Raw genomic sequence first — 18004 nt, forward strand, 5'->3', positions numbered from 1 at the left:
GGTTCACTCTCTCCTGATCTCCTACTCTATCCAACGTCCTGTCAGAATAAAAGGTGGAAAGTCTACAAACTGAACAGCAATAAGTTTGAGGCTCATTTTATTACACCAGCAGAGGGCGCTGTGGTGGCAAGTGGTGATGCAAGTTCGTAAATCAAGTGTTTGATAACTGCATTTAAGGGATCGACACAATAATTGTATAGATGGATATCTCTGTAAATATCTATCCTTAAAGATCAAACACAGTTCTTAGATAAATATTGGTATCAGAGTTTTTTCTCTTCCTATAAACCCTAAAAAATCCATGACAGTCTGCGTCTAGTTTCAAGTTCATCAAAAGTCAGCGGATAAGAGATTGACAAAAGGGAGAATGTTAAAAAGGATTTCGATGTTGGATATATATGTTACTGCACTGCAAACCCTCCTTCTTAAAAGGTGCTGATTAATCTTACTTCCTCCCTCTATGACACGTTTGACAGCCTTCCACAGATCACGGACGTCGAAAAAAGGATCCGTGCAGCTCTCGGCTGAGGAAGAGTCCATCATGACTCAGTTCATTAGGAGCTACGCTGGTGTGCAAACTTCACAACACGCCAACAGATTCATGTGAGAAATTATTGAGCGTTCTGCACAGCTCTGTGCTTCCAAATCACACCGCCGCACAAAGGAGACAATTAACAGTCGAGTGTTGTCTGCTTGCTGTGCTCGCTCGCTCTCTCTCTCTGATGTTTTTGATCACCTCAGTCTTCAGAGTGTTGATTGCATTCGAGCACAAAGAGTGCATACATTGCTGCTCTGCTTTATTCCCATCGACCTTGGCTCACTGCCTTCCAGTGGTTAGAATAAGTGCCCGAGTATTGAGCGGATGAAGGCACATTAAAGTCGTGTGCAAAGACGCCTCATTCGGCAAAAACACAGTCCACTGCAACCCTCTTCCTGCCAAACACCCCCCCCCCCAAAACTCATCCCTGCTCTTTACACCCACTTCCTAAAACTCACGCAGTGCGCTGTGGGCTGCACACGAAAGCGATGTGATCCAGTCTAAACTGACATTTAAATGACTGCACTGAGTATTCACACCCCAAATTAAAGATGCATTAGTCAGAGATGATACTAGTCATTTTCAGATTTGTCACACTCACAAAAAAAAAACAAAGAGTCCACTTCCTGAACACGTTGTGCTTCTTTGTTCTCTCTTGGAGTGTGTGTCATATCTTAGACTTTTTCTCAAGCATAACTTACGCCGCCATCGGGGGAGGACAGCAGTAGCGGTGCATGTCAGAGTGTGATGAATTACTGCTGACTCACCTCTCTGACTATTACCTACTATTTTGCATCAACTGTATATTCACCCCATGTACTGTGTGCGCGCGCTTCTGACATTGTGACAGTGCATTTGTGTTTTCACCGCCTCCAACCACACAAACAACCTGACATTTTAGATGTACACACACACACACACAAGCACAGATTTAGGATCTAGTCCCTGAAATGAAGTTCTCCAGACGAGGCACACGACGTCGACAAGCGAAGAGAAAATCTTAAATCTTAAATCTTATCGTAAAGTTTAGTTGCATCTCGGTGATGAAGCTAAAGTTTGAAAGAAGGTGAGACGCGACGAGCTGGAGGATGAACAGACAGGGAGAGAGGTGCATGGTAAACCTCATCAGCATTCTGCTACAGGATTGTCTGGGCTTTGTTGTTTGTTGTGGTCCTCCAGCTCGTCTGAGCCATTTTAATGAGTGTGTGTTTTTTTTTCTTCTCTTTTTTTGTCTCCACAGATAACTCTCTCCCTTCCTCCTCCCTTTTTTTTCTCATCTAATGTCTCTGTTTGGATAAAAAGGTTTTGATCACTCGACAATCACGTCAAAATGTTGCTCAAATTGCAGGCTTCTCTCATGCTCGGAGGAGAGGGGAGGGGTTTGTTCTTGGAGTGAGCGAGGAACGATGTGACGAGACAGCGGTAGCAGCGCTACGTGAATGTCTGGCAGACTCGGCCATTTAAGATAAAACAGTGTGCTGAGACGGAAGCTTATCACTATTCTTTACACACGCTGTGATGGAGCACTGCAGTGGATGCTGCGTGCACAAAGAAACCTGATGGATTTAGGACCGTCTGATTGCAAAGATGATTGTTGAATGTCTACTCCTCAAGATATAACTGACTAGTTTGACATTACTTCAGTCTGAAAAAAACACAACTCAAATGGATCAGTCTGAAATCCTTTAGAGCATAAACATAAAAAAATAAATAAAATAAAAAATAAAAAATTGTAATTGTGGGTTGTATTGTTGCAGGACTAAACCGGTTTAATTTGATGACCTTTCAAATTAAAGCTCACATATTTTACAAAATAAACTTTTCCAAAACTAAAACGTGTCTAAACAAACCCTCTGATTTAAAAAAAAAAAGTCCATCCTCTCCGTCTTCTGCCTGCTCCACTTTTCAGAATATGAGTGCTCAAACAGGCTGTTTTGGAGATTTTTCCCTTCATGACATCACAAAGGGCAGTAGCCCCTCCCCCAGATGGGTGACACTCCCACAGCTAAGTGTTTGTTCTGCCTTCTCACAGTAAACAATAGGACATGGAACTAGAAAGCCTGAGTGACTCAAGCCCTTCCAGAAAGGGGGCGTGGCCAGACACAGCTCATTTACATATTTAAAGCTAAAGACACAGAAACAGCCTGTTCTGAGCAGGGCTGAAATAGAGGGGTTTATAAACATGATCAAATACAGGATCAGAGTGGGGTTAGAAAATTCTCAGCAATAATTAGCTTAGTAGAAAAACAACTTTCATCATCCATAACTTCAACTTCTGTTTGTGGGAGTGTTTAAAGGAAACTTTTTTGACAGTTGTCAATGATGCATCCTCTTTGAACACAGTGTGAAAACTCAGGCCGTGAGAATCAGACTATCCGGTGTAGGTATGTCATTCGTGAGCTTTGGGTGTGCTCCATTAGTAGAGAGTGAGTCAATGCTCCACAACATTTATACTAAAGCACAGTGTTTGCCGAGCTGAAGTGTTGTGACATGATGTAGGCGTACAAAGCCTGGTCAGAAAGGACAAAAGAGAAAGCACACAGAAAGCCGGAGTCACTCACTGATGGCTATGGCTTGCTGGCTGGTGAAGTCTATTGCTAAGCCGAGGGGAAGAGTGTCGTCGTTTGTCTCGGTCACCGGCAGTTCAGCCCGACTCGCATCCTCAAGGATCCAAAGCTCCCAGATCTAAAAAGGACAAACATCGGCTGCAGTCATCAAAGTCTGACATGTTGTGTTTTTGTTGCATCAGTCAGTAAGAAACCAAACAAAATGTAAATCAAAGGGAAAAAAACGGTCAGATCAGAAGGTGCTGTAATGAAAAACCCTGAGCGTCAGAACTCTGCGTGTTCAGCTGTAGATGAGATCACATCGAGCCGAATGAAACGCTAAAGACCCCACATCATAACTGTGAGAGACACTTTAAGTCTATTTATATTCACGGCGGTGTGATTTCAAGTTATTTAGGTACCTTGTCATCTTGTCTGGAGATGACGCTGACTTCAATGGAAGCCGCCGACGCAGCAAACACGAGGTCCCTGGATGAAAAGAGCACGAACACATTTACATGTAAGCAAATAAAGAGAGACATGGAGATGTGATGGTGAAGTTTGCTCCTTCTCACCAGTCCTCCACGTGGCTGAGGAAGTAGTGATGCTGTCTCTCGGTGCAGCTGCCGTACACCGTGTCACTGAAGTTCAGGTACTTAGTCTCCACTTTCTCCTCCTTCTTCTGCTAAAAGAAACATTTTGCACTCTTTTAGCATTCATCTTCATCAGGTACATTTACAAGATGGCACAACTGATCTAAGGAGGAAGCATCAATATCACCGTTTGATGAAAGGAATGTATTGCCTATAAGCAGAGGGTTTAAAATCAATCAAAAAATGCAAAACTTTTAAGAGCCTGAGTCCACCTCTGGGGTTCTTTTTTTCAGGGCAGAAATGCTGTGAAATTATCGTTAACCTGTCAGGTTAATTTTTAAACACGCGGCCAGCTGTCTATTGGGCGACGAGAAATCCTTGTCAGGATGCGGTGAGATGTTAGTATGTAGGACGCACTCACAGGGAGAGAGATCAACACCAGCTCAGGAGGGGTCTCAAGAGAGCCGTCTGCAGCAGCATACACCACTGCAAACACATAGGTTTTCAGCCACAGCACATCCAGAACTAAAGGAGACGACAGGAGAGAGAGAGAGAGAGAGAGAGAGAGGGGCATCAGTTAGGAACAGGGTCGGACTATAAACCCTGATGAATACAGACCAATCAGTACACATTATGCATCATTATTATACAGAAATGAGTGCTGCAGGATCCTCTTACCTTTGACGGGTTCATCAGAGGTGTAGAAGTCTGGACTCGGGATGACTCTCTTTAGTTCAAGCGCCTTTTTAATTAAAAGGAGAGAATCAGTTATTCATCTTCTTTGGACTTCTTTTGAAATTATGTGATCGAGCTAATGCTACTTCAGATCGTTTTAGGGGCATGACACTGACGTGACTGACTGCAGTTTGGCCTTGATACGGTACATGCAGTGTTTTCACATGTACAGCGTTTGGTATCAAAAAACCACTACATTTAAAAAGCCCCGGTAGGACACATGTAAAGCAATACACTCATTCTTCACAACAATAGAAACTTTAGGAGCTCCAATCAGATTGAGACGCTCAACAGCTGCCACTGTTGGGTTTGAAATAGTTGATTGTTAAATTCCAATCTAAGGTGTTGTATGTTACAGTTGCTGTTCACCATGCTTGTGCTTATTGCATATAAGACTTTACAGGAAGCCTCAGGCCCTGATGATTCATGACGGTGAATCTGCTTCACTTACTGGTGTATACTGACAGACTGTGGCGTCCATTTTTCCTGCAACGACTTGTTTTCCTTTTGGACTCCAGCAAACTGCGTCAAAAAGAAAATAAATGAACTGAATTAAGCCACCAATGAGAGCGCTGTTAAATCCAGCGACTGAGACCAAGTCTTACTCACGGCATGTGATGCCACTCGCGGCGGGAAGCTCGGCCGTGACTTTGACGCTGTCGGTAACATCCAAAATCATCATGCTGCCGTCGGCCTGACAGGTGGCCAACATGGACGCCTGTACAGGGTTCCACTTCAGGTCCTGCACCAATGTGCCAGGGGGAACTGTTGGTGCCAGTGATGCAAACGGTAACTTCTGCGGTCGTCCCTGGAAAAGATTAGTTAGAAAGATCACGCACAGGTCAAAAGCTTAAAAAGTCTGGCAGATATTTTACGTTAAGATGCAAGAGAAGTATTTAAATTAGAAAATGACATTTCCCAAAAATGGATCATATCATATTGTATTGCATCAGTTTGGAGACTTAACGGTTAAATCTGCTGATTAGTTTAGAGAAAAATATCGGCAGGCGTCAGGGGGACGTGAGAGGGGACGTCTGCTGCTCATCCAAGACAGTTATGAATAACAACACTAACTTAAAATAGCATATGAACAACATTTTGTTAATTAACCTTCAGTTGCAATTAATTATTTTGTACTTTCCCAACTAGGCTTAATGCATGGGTGATGCACTGACATGCCAGTTAAATTAAGTGAAGTAGTCACCCTGTTCATGAAGGTGCGGACATCGTAGAAAGTGAGGGATAAACCGTGATTCTCCGACGAGCCACATACTGACAACGTCAGTTCATCACAGCTCAGAGCCAAGTTGTGCAGACACAGATCCACCGTCACCTCTGCCAAAGCTGCGATCCCCTCGACTGGAACAAAGAGGAAAATTAGAGTCGATTGTGAGGAAGAGACATGAATGGAGATTTGCACGATAGCACGACAATGTAGTTTCAAAACTGAACGGATAAATATTTAAAATCAACAACGCGTCACTTTACCTATTTCGTTGGCGTTGCCATCGTTTTTATCAGCTGCCAAAATGTCTCGAGTGAGGTAAACTTTGAAGGTTTTGTCCAGCCCAACAAACGTGAGACCAAATTTGTTTGAGATGGTGAGCAGACTGGATCTGTCCTTTGGCAATTCTTCTGATGAGTTAAAAACTCTTGTCTTCTTCATCTGACGAAACTGGAAATCCTGGGGGGGATTAAAGCGAGAGATTAACATGCTGCGTGTAGTTTCAGATTATTGACTCCAAACGTACCTCTGTCGAGAAGGAGAACAACAATAAAATGCTGTAAACAAATTTGAAAAAAATGTCCTTATAGTGCAAACTAATATAGTTATTTCTATTGTGGGGTCCCAACCACTCTAAGGGAACAACAGCAGCTGCTAGAAGGGGTTCTGACAAATTATAGTGAAGATTGGTCGAAATGGATTAAAAATAAAACTACATAAATCATTATTTCCGAAAATTTCAATATAAATATAATATAATAACAAAAGTATGATAACAGTAAAATAATATGAAATACTATAAACATTGGGAACTTCTGACCTAAAGGGGAAAAACTATTAATCAAAATAAAAAATAAAAACAAATGTGCACAATCTGTTTAACAGGTATTTAAAGAAATTTAAGAATATTCATGAGTTAGTAAACAAATATGAAGGTAAATATTTCAGTTTAAATGAGTAAAACTTTTATCTTTGGTGACAAATAAACATGCTGAAGTAAGTTCCCATGTTCATGTGACATTAAACTATATTAACCCCTAAAAATGTCATCACCTGCATGATCGAGGATTAACACATCTACATTTATTTATTTATTTAAACTCAATTCAGCAATCAGATCCAAAGCTATCATGCTAATAGGCTAACAAGCTGATAGCTCGAACCGGCGAAAGTAAAACAAACAAACACATTTGTTATACTGTGACTGGAGACTCCACTGACTAATTGTGTTTAATGGTGACATGGTTATGCATTTATTTTGTTGTGTTTGAGCAAACCAATTAACTAGCTAACTAGTAAAGTTAACGAGAAACCTCTGGCAATGAACTGACGCAGTGCTAGCACACGTTAGCTCACACGCGCTAAAGTGTCAACACAGTTTAGAGATGACAGAGCTAACCTTCATCTCCCGCTCGGGAGGGGAGTCCGCATCCTCACTCATTATGACCACACGAGATGTGGCTCTCCCAGCCGACCTGCTGATTAGTTTACGCCTTCGTTTTCCGTGTTAAAGACGGAATTCTGATATGTGCCACATGAGTCTGTCTGCCAGGCAGCCGGACACAAGCAGCGGGATTTCTGTAACAGCCAACACAGGATGACAAATGGATGCCAGAGAAGAGGATCCGGAGCGAGAGAGCGCAGAGCACCGATTCAAAACCTTTTTTTTTTTTTTTTTACATTATTACAACACAGATCAACATGTCCTAATGAGTCAAGGAGGAGAAAGTCATTAGTCAAAGCATTCACAACCTGAAGCATCTTCCTCCAACACCTTTAATCTACTTTGAAGAAACACATTTCTATATCTTGCTTGGTTAGACATAAGATATTAAAATAATGGTATGTATAACAACAAAACAACAACTATGCCTCAGCTATAAAGTGTGTAAACTGCTTTCAACAGAAATAGTGAGCACTTTTAGAAATGCAGTGTCCCTCATTTCTGCTGTAAAATAATACAATTTTCTAAAATGTTCTTAAAGGCTTGAGCACCTGTCTTAAAAAAACTGAAGGGGTTGAACATATTTATGTAATCTGTAAAAGAGAATTATATTTTTTATTATCAGCTTTTGAAATGATCTTTTGTCCTGCACCTGTCATGTAAATCTGACATCTTTCTGTGTATACTGCAGTTTCTAATACTTTTGTGTGCTGTGGTGGAAATGTTTTTTCATTAGTTTCTAAATCTGTGTAAGAACACTTTTAGACTCAACTCACTAGCTGCATAGAGTTGACATGAAGTTAGTAATCTCAACTTTCATGCATTTTTCTAATGGTGCTATGCCAATATAGGTACATTTCTTTTTCAAACATTAAGTTTACACATTTGGGACTTATTTAGTCAACAGATTTAGCATGAAATAAAAATAAACAAATGCACACAAAGAGTTTCTGTTCAGTAGCCGAGAGGTCTCAAAGCCAGTACACTGAATACTTTGATTGTCTTTGAGTGAATCCATGAGAAACCACATTTAAGTATTTAGCTAAAGTATTGCACCAACAATACGAAGGATTGTTCCACTTTCCCTGTCTGCAGCTCCTTACTGAAAGTTTAAGACAGCTGTGAATGCCAACTCACAGAAGCTGTTTAACAAGGTTCTGTTAAATCTTGTAGAAAAGGATACTTAAGGGCAAATGATGAATGATAATGCATTGTATCATATCTAATTATATCCGACCGTGTGGTATCATATTGTACGGCACCCCATCTTATACAGTATCTATTCAATTCTATAGTTTCATATTGTATCATATCTATTGAACCATTTAGTTTCATATTGCATAGTATCATATAATATTGTATGCTATCTATCTCATCTTATCATATATATATATATATATATATATATATATATATATATATATATATATATATATACATATATACAAACAGAGGCCCCGATCACACACATGCCCTCGTACCTCTCCAACTACCAGACCAACTTCCACTATTTTGTTCCTCACTGAAACTTGAACCAGCAACCCTCCGGTTCCCAACCGAAGTCCCTACAGACTGAGCTGCCACCCCAAATGCAGTATTATGGTATTGTGCATCATACTGTATCACCTAGTCTCTGTCCTAATGTATCTAGTTGATCTGATGTGTCTATTGCATCATATTATATTGCTTCCTGTCTATAAAATCATACTGTATGCTATTGGAGCTTTTTGTATGAGATCAAAAGGTGGGCACTCTCTCTGAAACAGGAAGAAATATTCCATATATTCAACAAACAGTTAAACAGAAAACAGAGACAAAGAAAGACATGTGGCAGTGTTTGGTGAAGTAAGGACTTTTATTAGAAAGCAGATTTTTCTGTATTGCATTTAAAGAAATCAGGTACTCCTGGACTACACAACTGAAACTCATGATGGCAGATACCATGATGGGAATGAAAGGTAGATTTTATGCAACATCAAAAGTGGCAACTTGCATTTCCGTTGTATATATTATTGATGCTTGAGTCAGAAGGCGCATAAACATTTTCAACATTTTTTCATTCGAAACATAGAGCAGAATCAACACTGAAATTGTCCCGTCCCAGACTGCCTGGTTCAGCTGGTGCCGACCAGAGCATAACAGATATCGATCATGACAAATTCTGATCACGAAGCACCAAGGTGTCAGTCAAACGTCCATCAGTCCTTGTTGCAGAGACACACACTTATAACCAAGAAGGCTGGAGTTAGCAACACCACGTCCCTCCACTCTGGAAAGTAAGCTAGCACAGACCAAAGCAAGCCGGAGAAAGACAAAGCGAACAGCAAGAGCACAGCAAGTCATGTCAGATCTCCCATAATGCACTTTGGGTCTCATTCCTATTCTGATTGTCAGCGCTCTGAACACATGGCTTTAAAAGTTTTTCTCCTCCTTCGACCTCACCCCTCGACCACTCTTGACGTTTTCTCTTTTATTTTCTAAGTAGTTCTAAAGTGCTGGCGTTATTTTTCAAGGACACACACATACACATACAAACTTTTAGTGCATTTTTTTCTGAGTCTGCTGCAGGTTCACCTGCACACTCAACTGGGTAGTTAGTCATTGTATTCCACTCTTTATCACTATTTTATAGATTCAACTTGATCAAACATTCATTAAAAGGCCGGGGTCTGCGGTAAAAAAAAAAGAAATCACAGCCCCTCTCGTAGACTTCCCCGTCTTTGTTTGCCAACAGTGACAACAGTTATTCAGCATAAAATACATGGTGCATAAAGATCAGAGGTTTCATCGGGTTCGAGTGAGTGTCTGAGTGGCATGCAGTTTATGATACAAGTGTCTCTTTGCATATAAATGTATTATTTTCAGGATAAGTCATCGCTCCATCCACCAAAGACCGCTGTGCCCGGTCTTTTTTTTTTACAAAGGGAGTAACAATTTATTTGCAAAGAAATGTTCGTGAATATTGTATCTTTTCGACCACCGTAGCTCTTATTTTTCATTTTCACTGATCACCTAGATGACAACAAAAAGTAAAGAATTCTGGAGTTTGCTGTGAAGGAGACACTGGTTTCAATCAAAGATCTCAGGGAAACACACAAACAACATTTCATACATTTTTTTCTTTTAACCATCCCCGAATAGAGCTCTCATGTCCCAAAGGGTTGACTGTGACATTCTCTGTTAACTTCTCAGTTTATAGTGCAACATCATGTACGTTCAAATTCACCCTGCACAAGAAAAAAAAACAAAGACCATAAGCAGAAGAGAAGAAAGATCTTTTTTTTGTTGTCTGGGCTGGAGACAAACTTATTGAAGTGTACGACAGACAAACAGTGAACATGCTGACATTTAAATCCATAAAGGGAATAAACACTCATTGATGTGTGATTGTTTATCAGGCCAAATTGAAAAAGGAAAAGTCTTCCAAAAGCCTAATCTTTTATAAAAAACTAGGAATGATCAGGTTTAACAGTAGGAAAAAGATAGACCTAGCAACTTTTTGGCTTGGTTGTTTTTGATTGGCTGTTGGACCTAAGTGCAATAAACCTTTTCAATTTAGGTAAATAAGGTTTGCTGGGGCAGGCTCTCTGTCCTTACACACTGAATGCAAACACAAGAAAGGAGGCAAATTAAATCACATACATTTAAACGGACCAAGACAAAACGTTTCAGGAGGCTTAACTTTAAGAAAAGCAGACAAATCAGTCAGGTCTGCAGCCAAACTGCGCTGAAACATTCAGGGTCAAAGCACAACATCCACACCCACACAGTCACAGTCTAAGGCACTGCTCCACACCTCTCTATAACCACAGTGGAGAATATCAACGTTTCCAACCCTGCTTTCTTCAAATTAGAATTTTTTTTTGAAATTACATTTTGCTGAGTGAAAAGCGTGGCCATGCAAAACACCTGTTCAAACATAGCACTGTGTGAATGTATGACGTATAAGGATGTTAAAAAGATCAATCAGTCTGCACAATTTTTGGAGCGACAGGCAAACAAAGTTCCAGCTTTCCAAGATCAGGTTGTCAATTTGACAGATTTTTTTCAATTTTGATACTATGCTAGTAGACATGCGTCAAATGATATCGTTACCATGGCAACGAGTCTGAGGCTAGCAATACTCGGCAATGTCTATGATGACCGAAAATTGCAAGTGAACTCCTGCACACTGTCTAAACTGCACAGGAACTTTGGCAACGTTTCGGTTCACATATGTTGTCGATGTTTTGTGCCATGTGGACAGTGTGCAGGAGTTCGCGTGCGCTCGTTTTGAACTCCTGGTTAAAAAGACGGAGACAGCGTTGTGTTTGAACGCGAGGTATCGAAAAGTTTCACAACCTCGTACAAATAAGATGCATCAGAGGAAGACGGTTACTTCAGTTAATAAACAATAAATGTCTCAATACTCTTTATTGTTTTTCATAAGAACAACGTCTAGAATTAAAGCTAAATAAATAAAAAAAATGAGCTGAAGAAATAATTTTCCAGATCTTTTAGTATATACATACAAATATAAAGATCTATATTTCTATACAGAGTCTTGCTCAGTTTTCTGTATGTCAGGGAGACTGACCCTGTCGTTTTCCACATCGGAAGACTTGTTCACATCGCTTTAAAAACGTCACAGTCAAATTTATCAGAGAAGCTGGCCCATTTTTAAGAATATACAATTCTGGGGGGGAAAAAAAGGTGTCATAGCAAAAGTTTTTGAGCATTTTTCGATCATGACTCGGTTTCCTCGTCCAAGCAGTGCTACAGTTTACATTCATTCATCAGCTCAGCCATTCTGTCACAGCCCTGTTTCATTAAGGACAACATCTCTTCCAAAGGAAAAACAAAAAGATACTTTAAACCTTTTCATTATTACCTAGTGCAATTATAACTCTGTGTTTCTTGTGCAGGGCCTTCTTAAAGCTTCTCTGGCAGAGAAAGATCCGACCCAAACGTTCAAGTTGCACAACACCGACGCAATTGGGATGGGGCATGACCGGTTTGTTTTCCCCGTTGTTACTCTCATATTTTGCAGTGGGGAAAAGAATTGATTCATTTGACTTTTTAAACATTTGTGGCTTTAAAAAATAATAAAAAAAGGATCAGTCTTTTATCTGAACACGATTAAATGAGCTTCGATACTGATCAGAAACGCCCCCCGGATAAAAGGTACAACAGTGTTTCTCCTAGAATAAACACACAAAACAGAAACAAAACAGAAAGCATGAAAAGAGATATCAAAAGAGAAGATACAGGTTTACAGTCCCTGTTAAGACTCCCTCCGCCCCCTCCCCTTACAAAAAATAGGAACATTTATCGTCTGAAAGACTAGCATTCTGTATCCAAATCCACAACCCCCCTATCGAATAAATAATCAGTGATGAAGAGGGCAGTTTAAGTCTCATAAGACAATCACATTTGCATTAGTTTACACATTTTAAACTTTTCTTTTAGACTGCGAATGCATCAAGCCAGCAGAAATCGCTCTTATAGGTTTAATTCAAAAGTTTACCCCCAAGGAAGAAAAAAAACCCAAACAAACAGACAAAACAAAAAATAATGAAGCAGTCCAAAAACCACCACATGAAGGTGAAACAGTGCTTCTCGCTTTCACTTCCTTACTATACCATTTAGTCAGCCTCCTTAACTTATGGCGACAGCACGCTCTGTTTGGAGAAAAAAAAAAAAAAAAAAGAAACTGGGATTTATGTTTTGTCAAAAAACAGTCAATCCCGGGTCGCACCCAGGTCAGTTCTGATGTCACATCCCAGTGAAAAATGGCGGGAAAAGTCCTTTTTGCGTATTAATGGCATAACTCGAGGTACAGTAGCGGTTTTCTTTTATTTCGCTGCAGGTTTGTGGCTTTGTTGTCGTTTTCTTGAATACTCTGTTCTCATGCATGCAAGCTTGGATTTAATGCATGTTTGTTGCTCAGGTCTCTCTCTGCATCTCCAAGACAGAAGGATGTATGACTGAAGTTCATTTTCAAAGGTAAAAAGCATTGTTCCTTTTTTTGTTTATTAAATGCATGGGTGCAGATATGAAAGGCTAGAATCCTAAGGTGAGTAATGTTTGTACATGATGTGTGTGTGCATGTATGTTGGTAGTTAAATGGAGGCGGTTTGAAGCAGACACAGGCATCACATTGATGATTAAGTCCGATTGGTCTCGGTGGAAAATGCATGAAAAAACAACCCCATGTGATAGATTATTTAGTCGATTGTAAACTCTTTAAGATTCGTGGAAACACTTCTCTAATCTTTTTAACCACAAAAATGCAGTTTTATCGGAAACTGACATTTCTCTGTTATCTGTTGTTAACAGAGTACATGACCCCTGTAATATTACAATCCAATCTGTGTTATATATTTCTCTATGTTTAATGTGCAACGGTATGAATGCTGTAAAATCGACTTCCCCATGAGAGTTTCTGCGATCTGCTCTGCTCGAGGGTACAAAGGTTGTTGTTTTTTTTTTTTTTTTTTTTTTTTTAAAGATGCAGCTTTCCAAGAAAATAGAATCACTTTAAAAACCATAATACCACACACCATAAACTGCCTGCGAAGCAGCTGCTGCTTCTTGTTATTGAACTGAAAGGATGAATCATTCAGCCATTTCTTCTGCTATCAGGCCTTTGTGATTTCGGGTGCAGAAATACAGAGTAAACACAGAAGATGTGGAGCAAAGGGTGGAGCAGAAAGGGTTGGGTTTTTTTTCACAGTGTGAATGCCATGCCTGCGTCAACTTCTTCTGCCAGGGTTGCAGTTCTTCTATCAGTGTGTATGTCTGAACACAAGCACACATGTGCGCATGCATGTGAGACAAATATTCCTGTGTCTTAAGACCTAAGAGCGCTGCTTTTTGTGCTGAAAATTCCCGTTGTGGAAGCACGAGGGGGAGAAGAAAGAGTGGCGGACGAGATGTTAGAGTAAGAGAGCAAGCAAAAAAGAAAAGCGTGTGTTAAACAGATTTCACAACGTGAGAGGCATTCACTGTCCGTTCACTCTCAGACCTTGTCCAAAATTTTCCACCTCCTGCTCTGGCGGCGTGTCGCCACAACCGCCCGCCTCAGCTCCTGGGATCAAAGACGGCGCCCCCAGGGATCTGTCTACGCCCTCTAACCCCGCTTCATCCTCGTCTTCCTCCTGCTCCTCGTGGATTACTCCTTCCCCTTCGCCTTCAGCCTCTCCTCCAGCTCCTCCAGACCCGGGGCTGCCCTCCCTCAGCGGCTGATGAGTCCTGAGAGGGTCCTTACGTTCTGGGTACAGCCTTTGCTCTAAGGACTTGAAATCAGGTTCAAAGGGGAGAGGCAACCCTGGCTGAGGGGCACCCAGCGCCAAGCCCAGACCCACAGCAGCAGCAGTGCCCATGCCCATCCCTGCACGGTACACCTCCATACTGTCTGGCAGCATGGACTTGATCTTGGGCAGCCATCGCTTGCGCACCCGCCTTGCATTTGTGCACATGTCTGCGGCGATCACATTCATTTCACTCTCTTTGAAGTTAGGGTTGAAATTTTGACAGTAGACTGCAAACAAAAGACAAAACGTAATGTAGACAGAGAGTGATTTTTAAGAAATGTAATCAAATATATTCGAATGATTAGATAATAAAACCTACGTTTGACAGCGTTGAGGACCCTGCTGTCGAGGGGTTTCCTACTGGGGTCACTAGTAGACGAACGGATTCCAGTCCCACAGCTATTGGCTAGAGTGTTTCTGCAGGGACACACAGTGAACACCAGGGGGTGCAGTCAGCAGCAGGCACATAACAGTAGATATACTGTACATGAGAACACACACACACACACACACACACACACACACAACTAACCGCATTGCACAACACGGCCACAGATGGAGTGTGAAAGTTGGATTGTGACAACAGCAGTAGTGTTGGAGTCATACGCAGAACACTAATCTTACTGTAGGTCCTTCAATTCAAACGGTTCTGCTTTTTTCTCCTGTGTGCATGTTTGTCTACTCACCTATCAAAGAACGTGGCTAACAGGCGGCGGAGCAAAACTTTGTGTTTGATTCCAGCACATAGATGACAGTTCATCAGCTGGCCTCGAGTCATGAACACCTGTGTACCTGAAGAAGAAGAAAAAATAAATAACCCCGCTCATATTAAAAATCTGTTTCTTTGGTTTTGGAAGACTCTGAAGAATGTGTCCCTCCTGGTTTTGTTTGATTTATTTGAAAGGTTTACATCTTTTAGGGAGTAGGACTGCCAACAGTAGAACTAAAAAAAGAAACAAATGAAGGAGAAATTAAATCTGAAGGCAGAAAAACATCAAACTGTTTAAATTACTTTGATTTAATTCATATCTTTGACCTTCATGTTTTGAGTTTCTTGCAATTCCAATTTGTGTCTGTGGGCTTTTAATCGCATTTAGTTTAATGTGATTGAATCTAAAGTTGTTTTTTTTGATCGATTAGCGACTGCATGCTGCATGTGTCCTCATGTCGGGGTTGTTCTCGATCCATTAAGTTTACTTGAAAGTATTCAGGCTGCATTATGTTTGTCTGAACGATCCAGTTCTAAACTCATTAGACTTCCTGCCATGCTCCATTGTAGGAATTGAAACGGGTACATGTCGAGCACCAGGTCTCTTTGAAAGTCTCTTGTCTGACTGCCAAGAGCAATTTCTGGCAGTCACACCAAAGACATCCAGATTGTTTTGTCTCGTCATACCAAAAGAAAACAACCTTTTTCTCATGCTATCAGAGGCCTTTAAGGGCCAGTTGGATGACTCCAGTCAGGCCGTCATATGCTTTTTACCCCAGAGTGACTTGTGTCTAAGTGCTCCACCATAAAGGTCTGATTGATGATCACTGCAGAGATGGGTGTCCTTCTGTCACTGTCTTCAATCTCTGCAGTGAGACTCTGCAGCTTCAGACAGCCCTGTGCACATCGACACTGTGACGTGCAGTCTCTATCAGCCAATGAGAATCAGGTTTGCCGCGGGTCAAGTGCAGTCTGAAGGTGTTTCAAAGGGTAAAGAACTGAGCATTACATACACAATGCAACTTCTAGACTCATTCCAGCGTATCAGTGAAGGATTTAGACCTGCTACTCATCGCTAAGAAATGTGACTGTTTTTAAGTGATGTGTTACTTTTTCTTGTTTATATTTCCCTTTGTTGGTTTTATTTCCTCTTTTTGTTTTCTTGTTTTTTAATATGTTGTCTCTATTGCTAAGTGGTGTTCAAATCACTACTTTTATATTCATTTATTTGATTTATTCATTGAATTAGGACAGTGCACATCGATCAACATATCAGCATCCATGTAAATATGCCAGAATTAGCATAAGCTAAAAATCCCCCCGTCGTTCATATTTGTTATTTGTATTGTTATTTCTCAGTGATTTTATACTTCTGATCATGATTTATTACATTGTATTGTTTCTACTTCTTTTTGTAATTTACATTTCTTATTACTTGTAATTTATTACGCTTTGTTTCCACTTCCGTAAATGACTAGTGTCCGTTGATTCGTATGTTTATGATATTGCCTCCTAGTGTCTAACACAGGGAAGCGCATTTCTTTACGGAACTTGATGGTAGAAGCTGCCTGTTGCCGTGGGGGAAAAGGCTAAAAGCAGATTAAGATAACTCAGGTTCACAATGTGTTCAAACTTGACATACAAGTTAGCTAGTTAGCAGCCTGTTTGCTAGTTAGCAGCCTGTTATTGTTGTTGTTGTGTATATTCTACTATAAAGTCTGTATTGTTTGTATTTCTTATTTTATCTTATATCTTTATCTCTCTCCTGAGAGCAACTGTACACCCCAATTTCCCCCGAGAATTCATTGGATTCGGATTCTCTCACTGTTAGCAGCTGATTTCCCCGTGGGATCGATACAATATTTTTTGGTTTTGAGTTCTCAACACGTCACTGTAAACTACTGGAGATAACCAGAATCTAACTCCTCACCCACGGCCTCTCATGGGTCAAACAAAGGTTTAATATGAGTGTCTCCTTCATAAAGAAACATAAGTAAATGTAGCTATACAACCTTCCCCAGATAAACTTCTTACAGTGTGTGGCCAGTTAAGTCTTAATTTTAAATTTTTTCTATCTTGCAATTTTAGGATCTCTAAGCTGCAGACAATTTAGTTCTTTAATGTAATTTTCCCACAGACACATATTGATTTATGTAAATACTGAAAAATGTTGGAAGCACGATTACTTTCCGACTCTCTTTATATTTTAGTCTTTCTCAGCATATGAGAGAGTAAAAGTGTGCGAGTGGATGCGTGTGTGACTATGCGCCTGCCTACCAGCTACTAGCTCCAGCTTCTCCCCGGGGTCCCCCTCAGAGTAGAGCTTAGGGTGGCAGCGGTAGCCGATCTGGCTGATGAGGCTTGCAGGCAGAGCCACCAGGTCCCTGCGGATCAGCACACAGTTGCGGTTCTCCAAGGCCAAGGGCACCGCTGCCATCTCAGACTTGTCCTGGACTGATGAAAGCGAGAGAGAGAGCAGAACAGGTTCAGAAAGAGGGTTGTGCGGTACTGGTAAAAAAAAGTACACAGAAAGAGAAAATGGATTTGTGCAAGTGTTAGTTTGTTTTTAACCTACACAGCTATCATCAAAGCAGGTTTGTGTCACTTTGCTGTGTTACATAAATGTTTCAGAGCATTGCAGATGTATCCTAGATAAGTCACGATGCTGCATCAGCAACTTGACTTTTGGAGGGGAATGCATCTAAAGCCGGCTGGGTGTAAGTTTCCTTCTCACAAAACTGTTTCCCCCCCCTAATCTCTGAGACGAGCTTTGAGTTCATGTGCACGCACACAACCCCTACAGGCACGTTTCACATGCAGAAATTAATCCATTAATTGCTACATGCACAGTGTGCATGCAGGAAAGTATGGATTTCCATTGTGCAGTTTTTATCTACATGCACACACACACACACACAC

The 18004-nt window shown here is 40.8% G+C and overlaps 2 protein-coding genes across 8 annotated transcripts in view; both read right to left on the reverse strand.

The window, feature by feature from the left end:
* nup214 (nucleoporin 214) overlaps positions 1 to 7217 on the reverse strand; it is a 36875-nt gene extending 29658 nt beyond the window's left edge. For 2 of the 3 annotated variants that reach the window (XM_079363574.1, XM_079363572.1), the window contains exons 1-10: positions 7037 to 7217; positions 5901 to 6096; positions 5617 to 5771; positions 5022 to 5220; positions 4864 to 4934; positions 4356 to 4419; positions 4099 to 4202; positions 3660 to 3769; positions 3507 to 3573; positions 3100 to 3223 (exon numbers count right to left, since the gene is read on the reverse strand). In XM_079363574.1, coding sequence (XP_079219700.1) covers positions 3100 to 3223; positions 3507 to 3573; positions 3660 to 3769; positions 4099 to 4202; positions 4356 to 4419; positions 4864 to 4934; positions 5022 to 5220; positions 5617 to 5771; positions 5901 to 6096; positions 7037 to 7078 — 1132 coding nt within the window. In that variant the 5' untranslated portion in view covers positions 7079 to 7217. The remainder of the gene's footprint in view (positions 1 to 3099; positions 3224 to 3506; positions 3574 to 3659; positions 3770 to 4098; positions 4203 to 4355; positions 4420 to 4863; positions 4935 to 5021; positions 5221 to 5616; positions 5772 to 5900; positions 6097 to 7036) is intronic. The other variant, XM_079363573.1, reaches the window with a different exon arrangement.
* Positions 7218 to 8917: 1700 nt separating this feature from the next.
* The window catches only part of nacc2 (NACC family member 2), a 32658-nt gene continuing 23571 nt past the window's right edge, over positions 8918 to 18004 (reverse strand). For all 5 annotated transcript variants that reach the window (XM_079364338.1, XM_079364341.1, XM_079364340.1 and 2 more), the window contains exons 4-7: positions 17363 to 17539; positions 15063 to 15168; positions 14696 to 14793; positions 8918 to 14603 (exon numbers count right to left, since the gene is read on the reverse strand). In XM_079364338.1, coding sequence (XP_079220464.1) covers positions 14065 to 14603; positions 14696 to 14793; positions 15063 to 15168; positions 17363 to 17539 — 920 coding nt within the window. In that variant the 3' untranslated portion in view covers positions 8918 to 14064. The remainder of the gene's footprint in view (positions 14604 to 14695; positions 14794 to 15062; positions 15169 to 17362; positions 17540 to 18004) is intronic.

This window comes from Symphodus melops, assembly GCF_947650265.1.
Source record: "Symphodus melops genome assembly, chromosome: 16".
Lineage (NCBI taxonomy): Eukaryota > Metazoa > Chordata > Actinopteri > Labriformes > Labridae > Symphodus > Symphodus melops.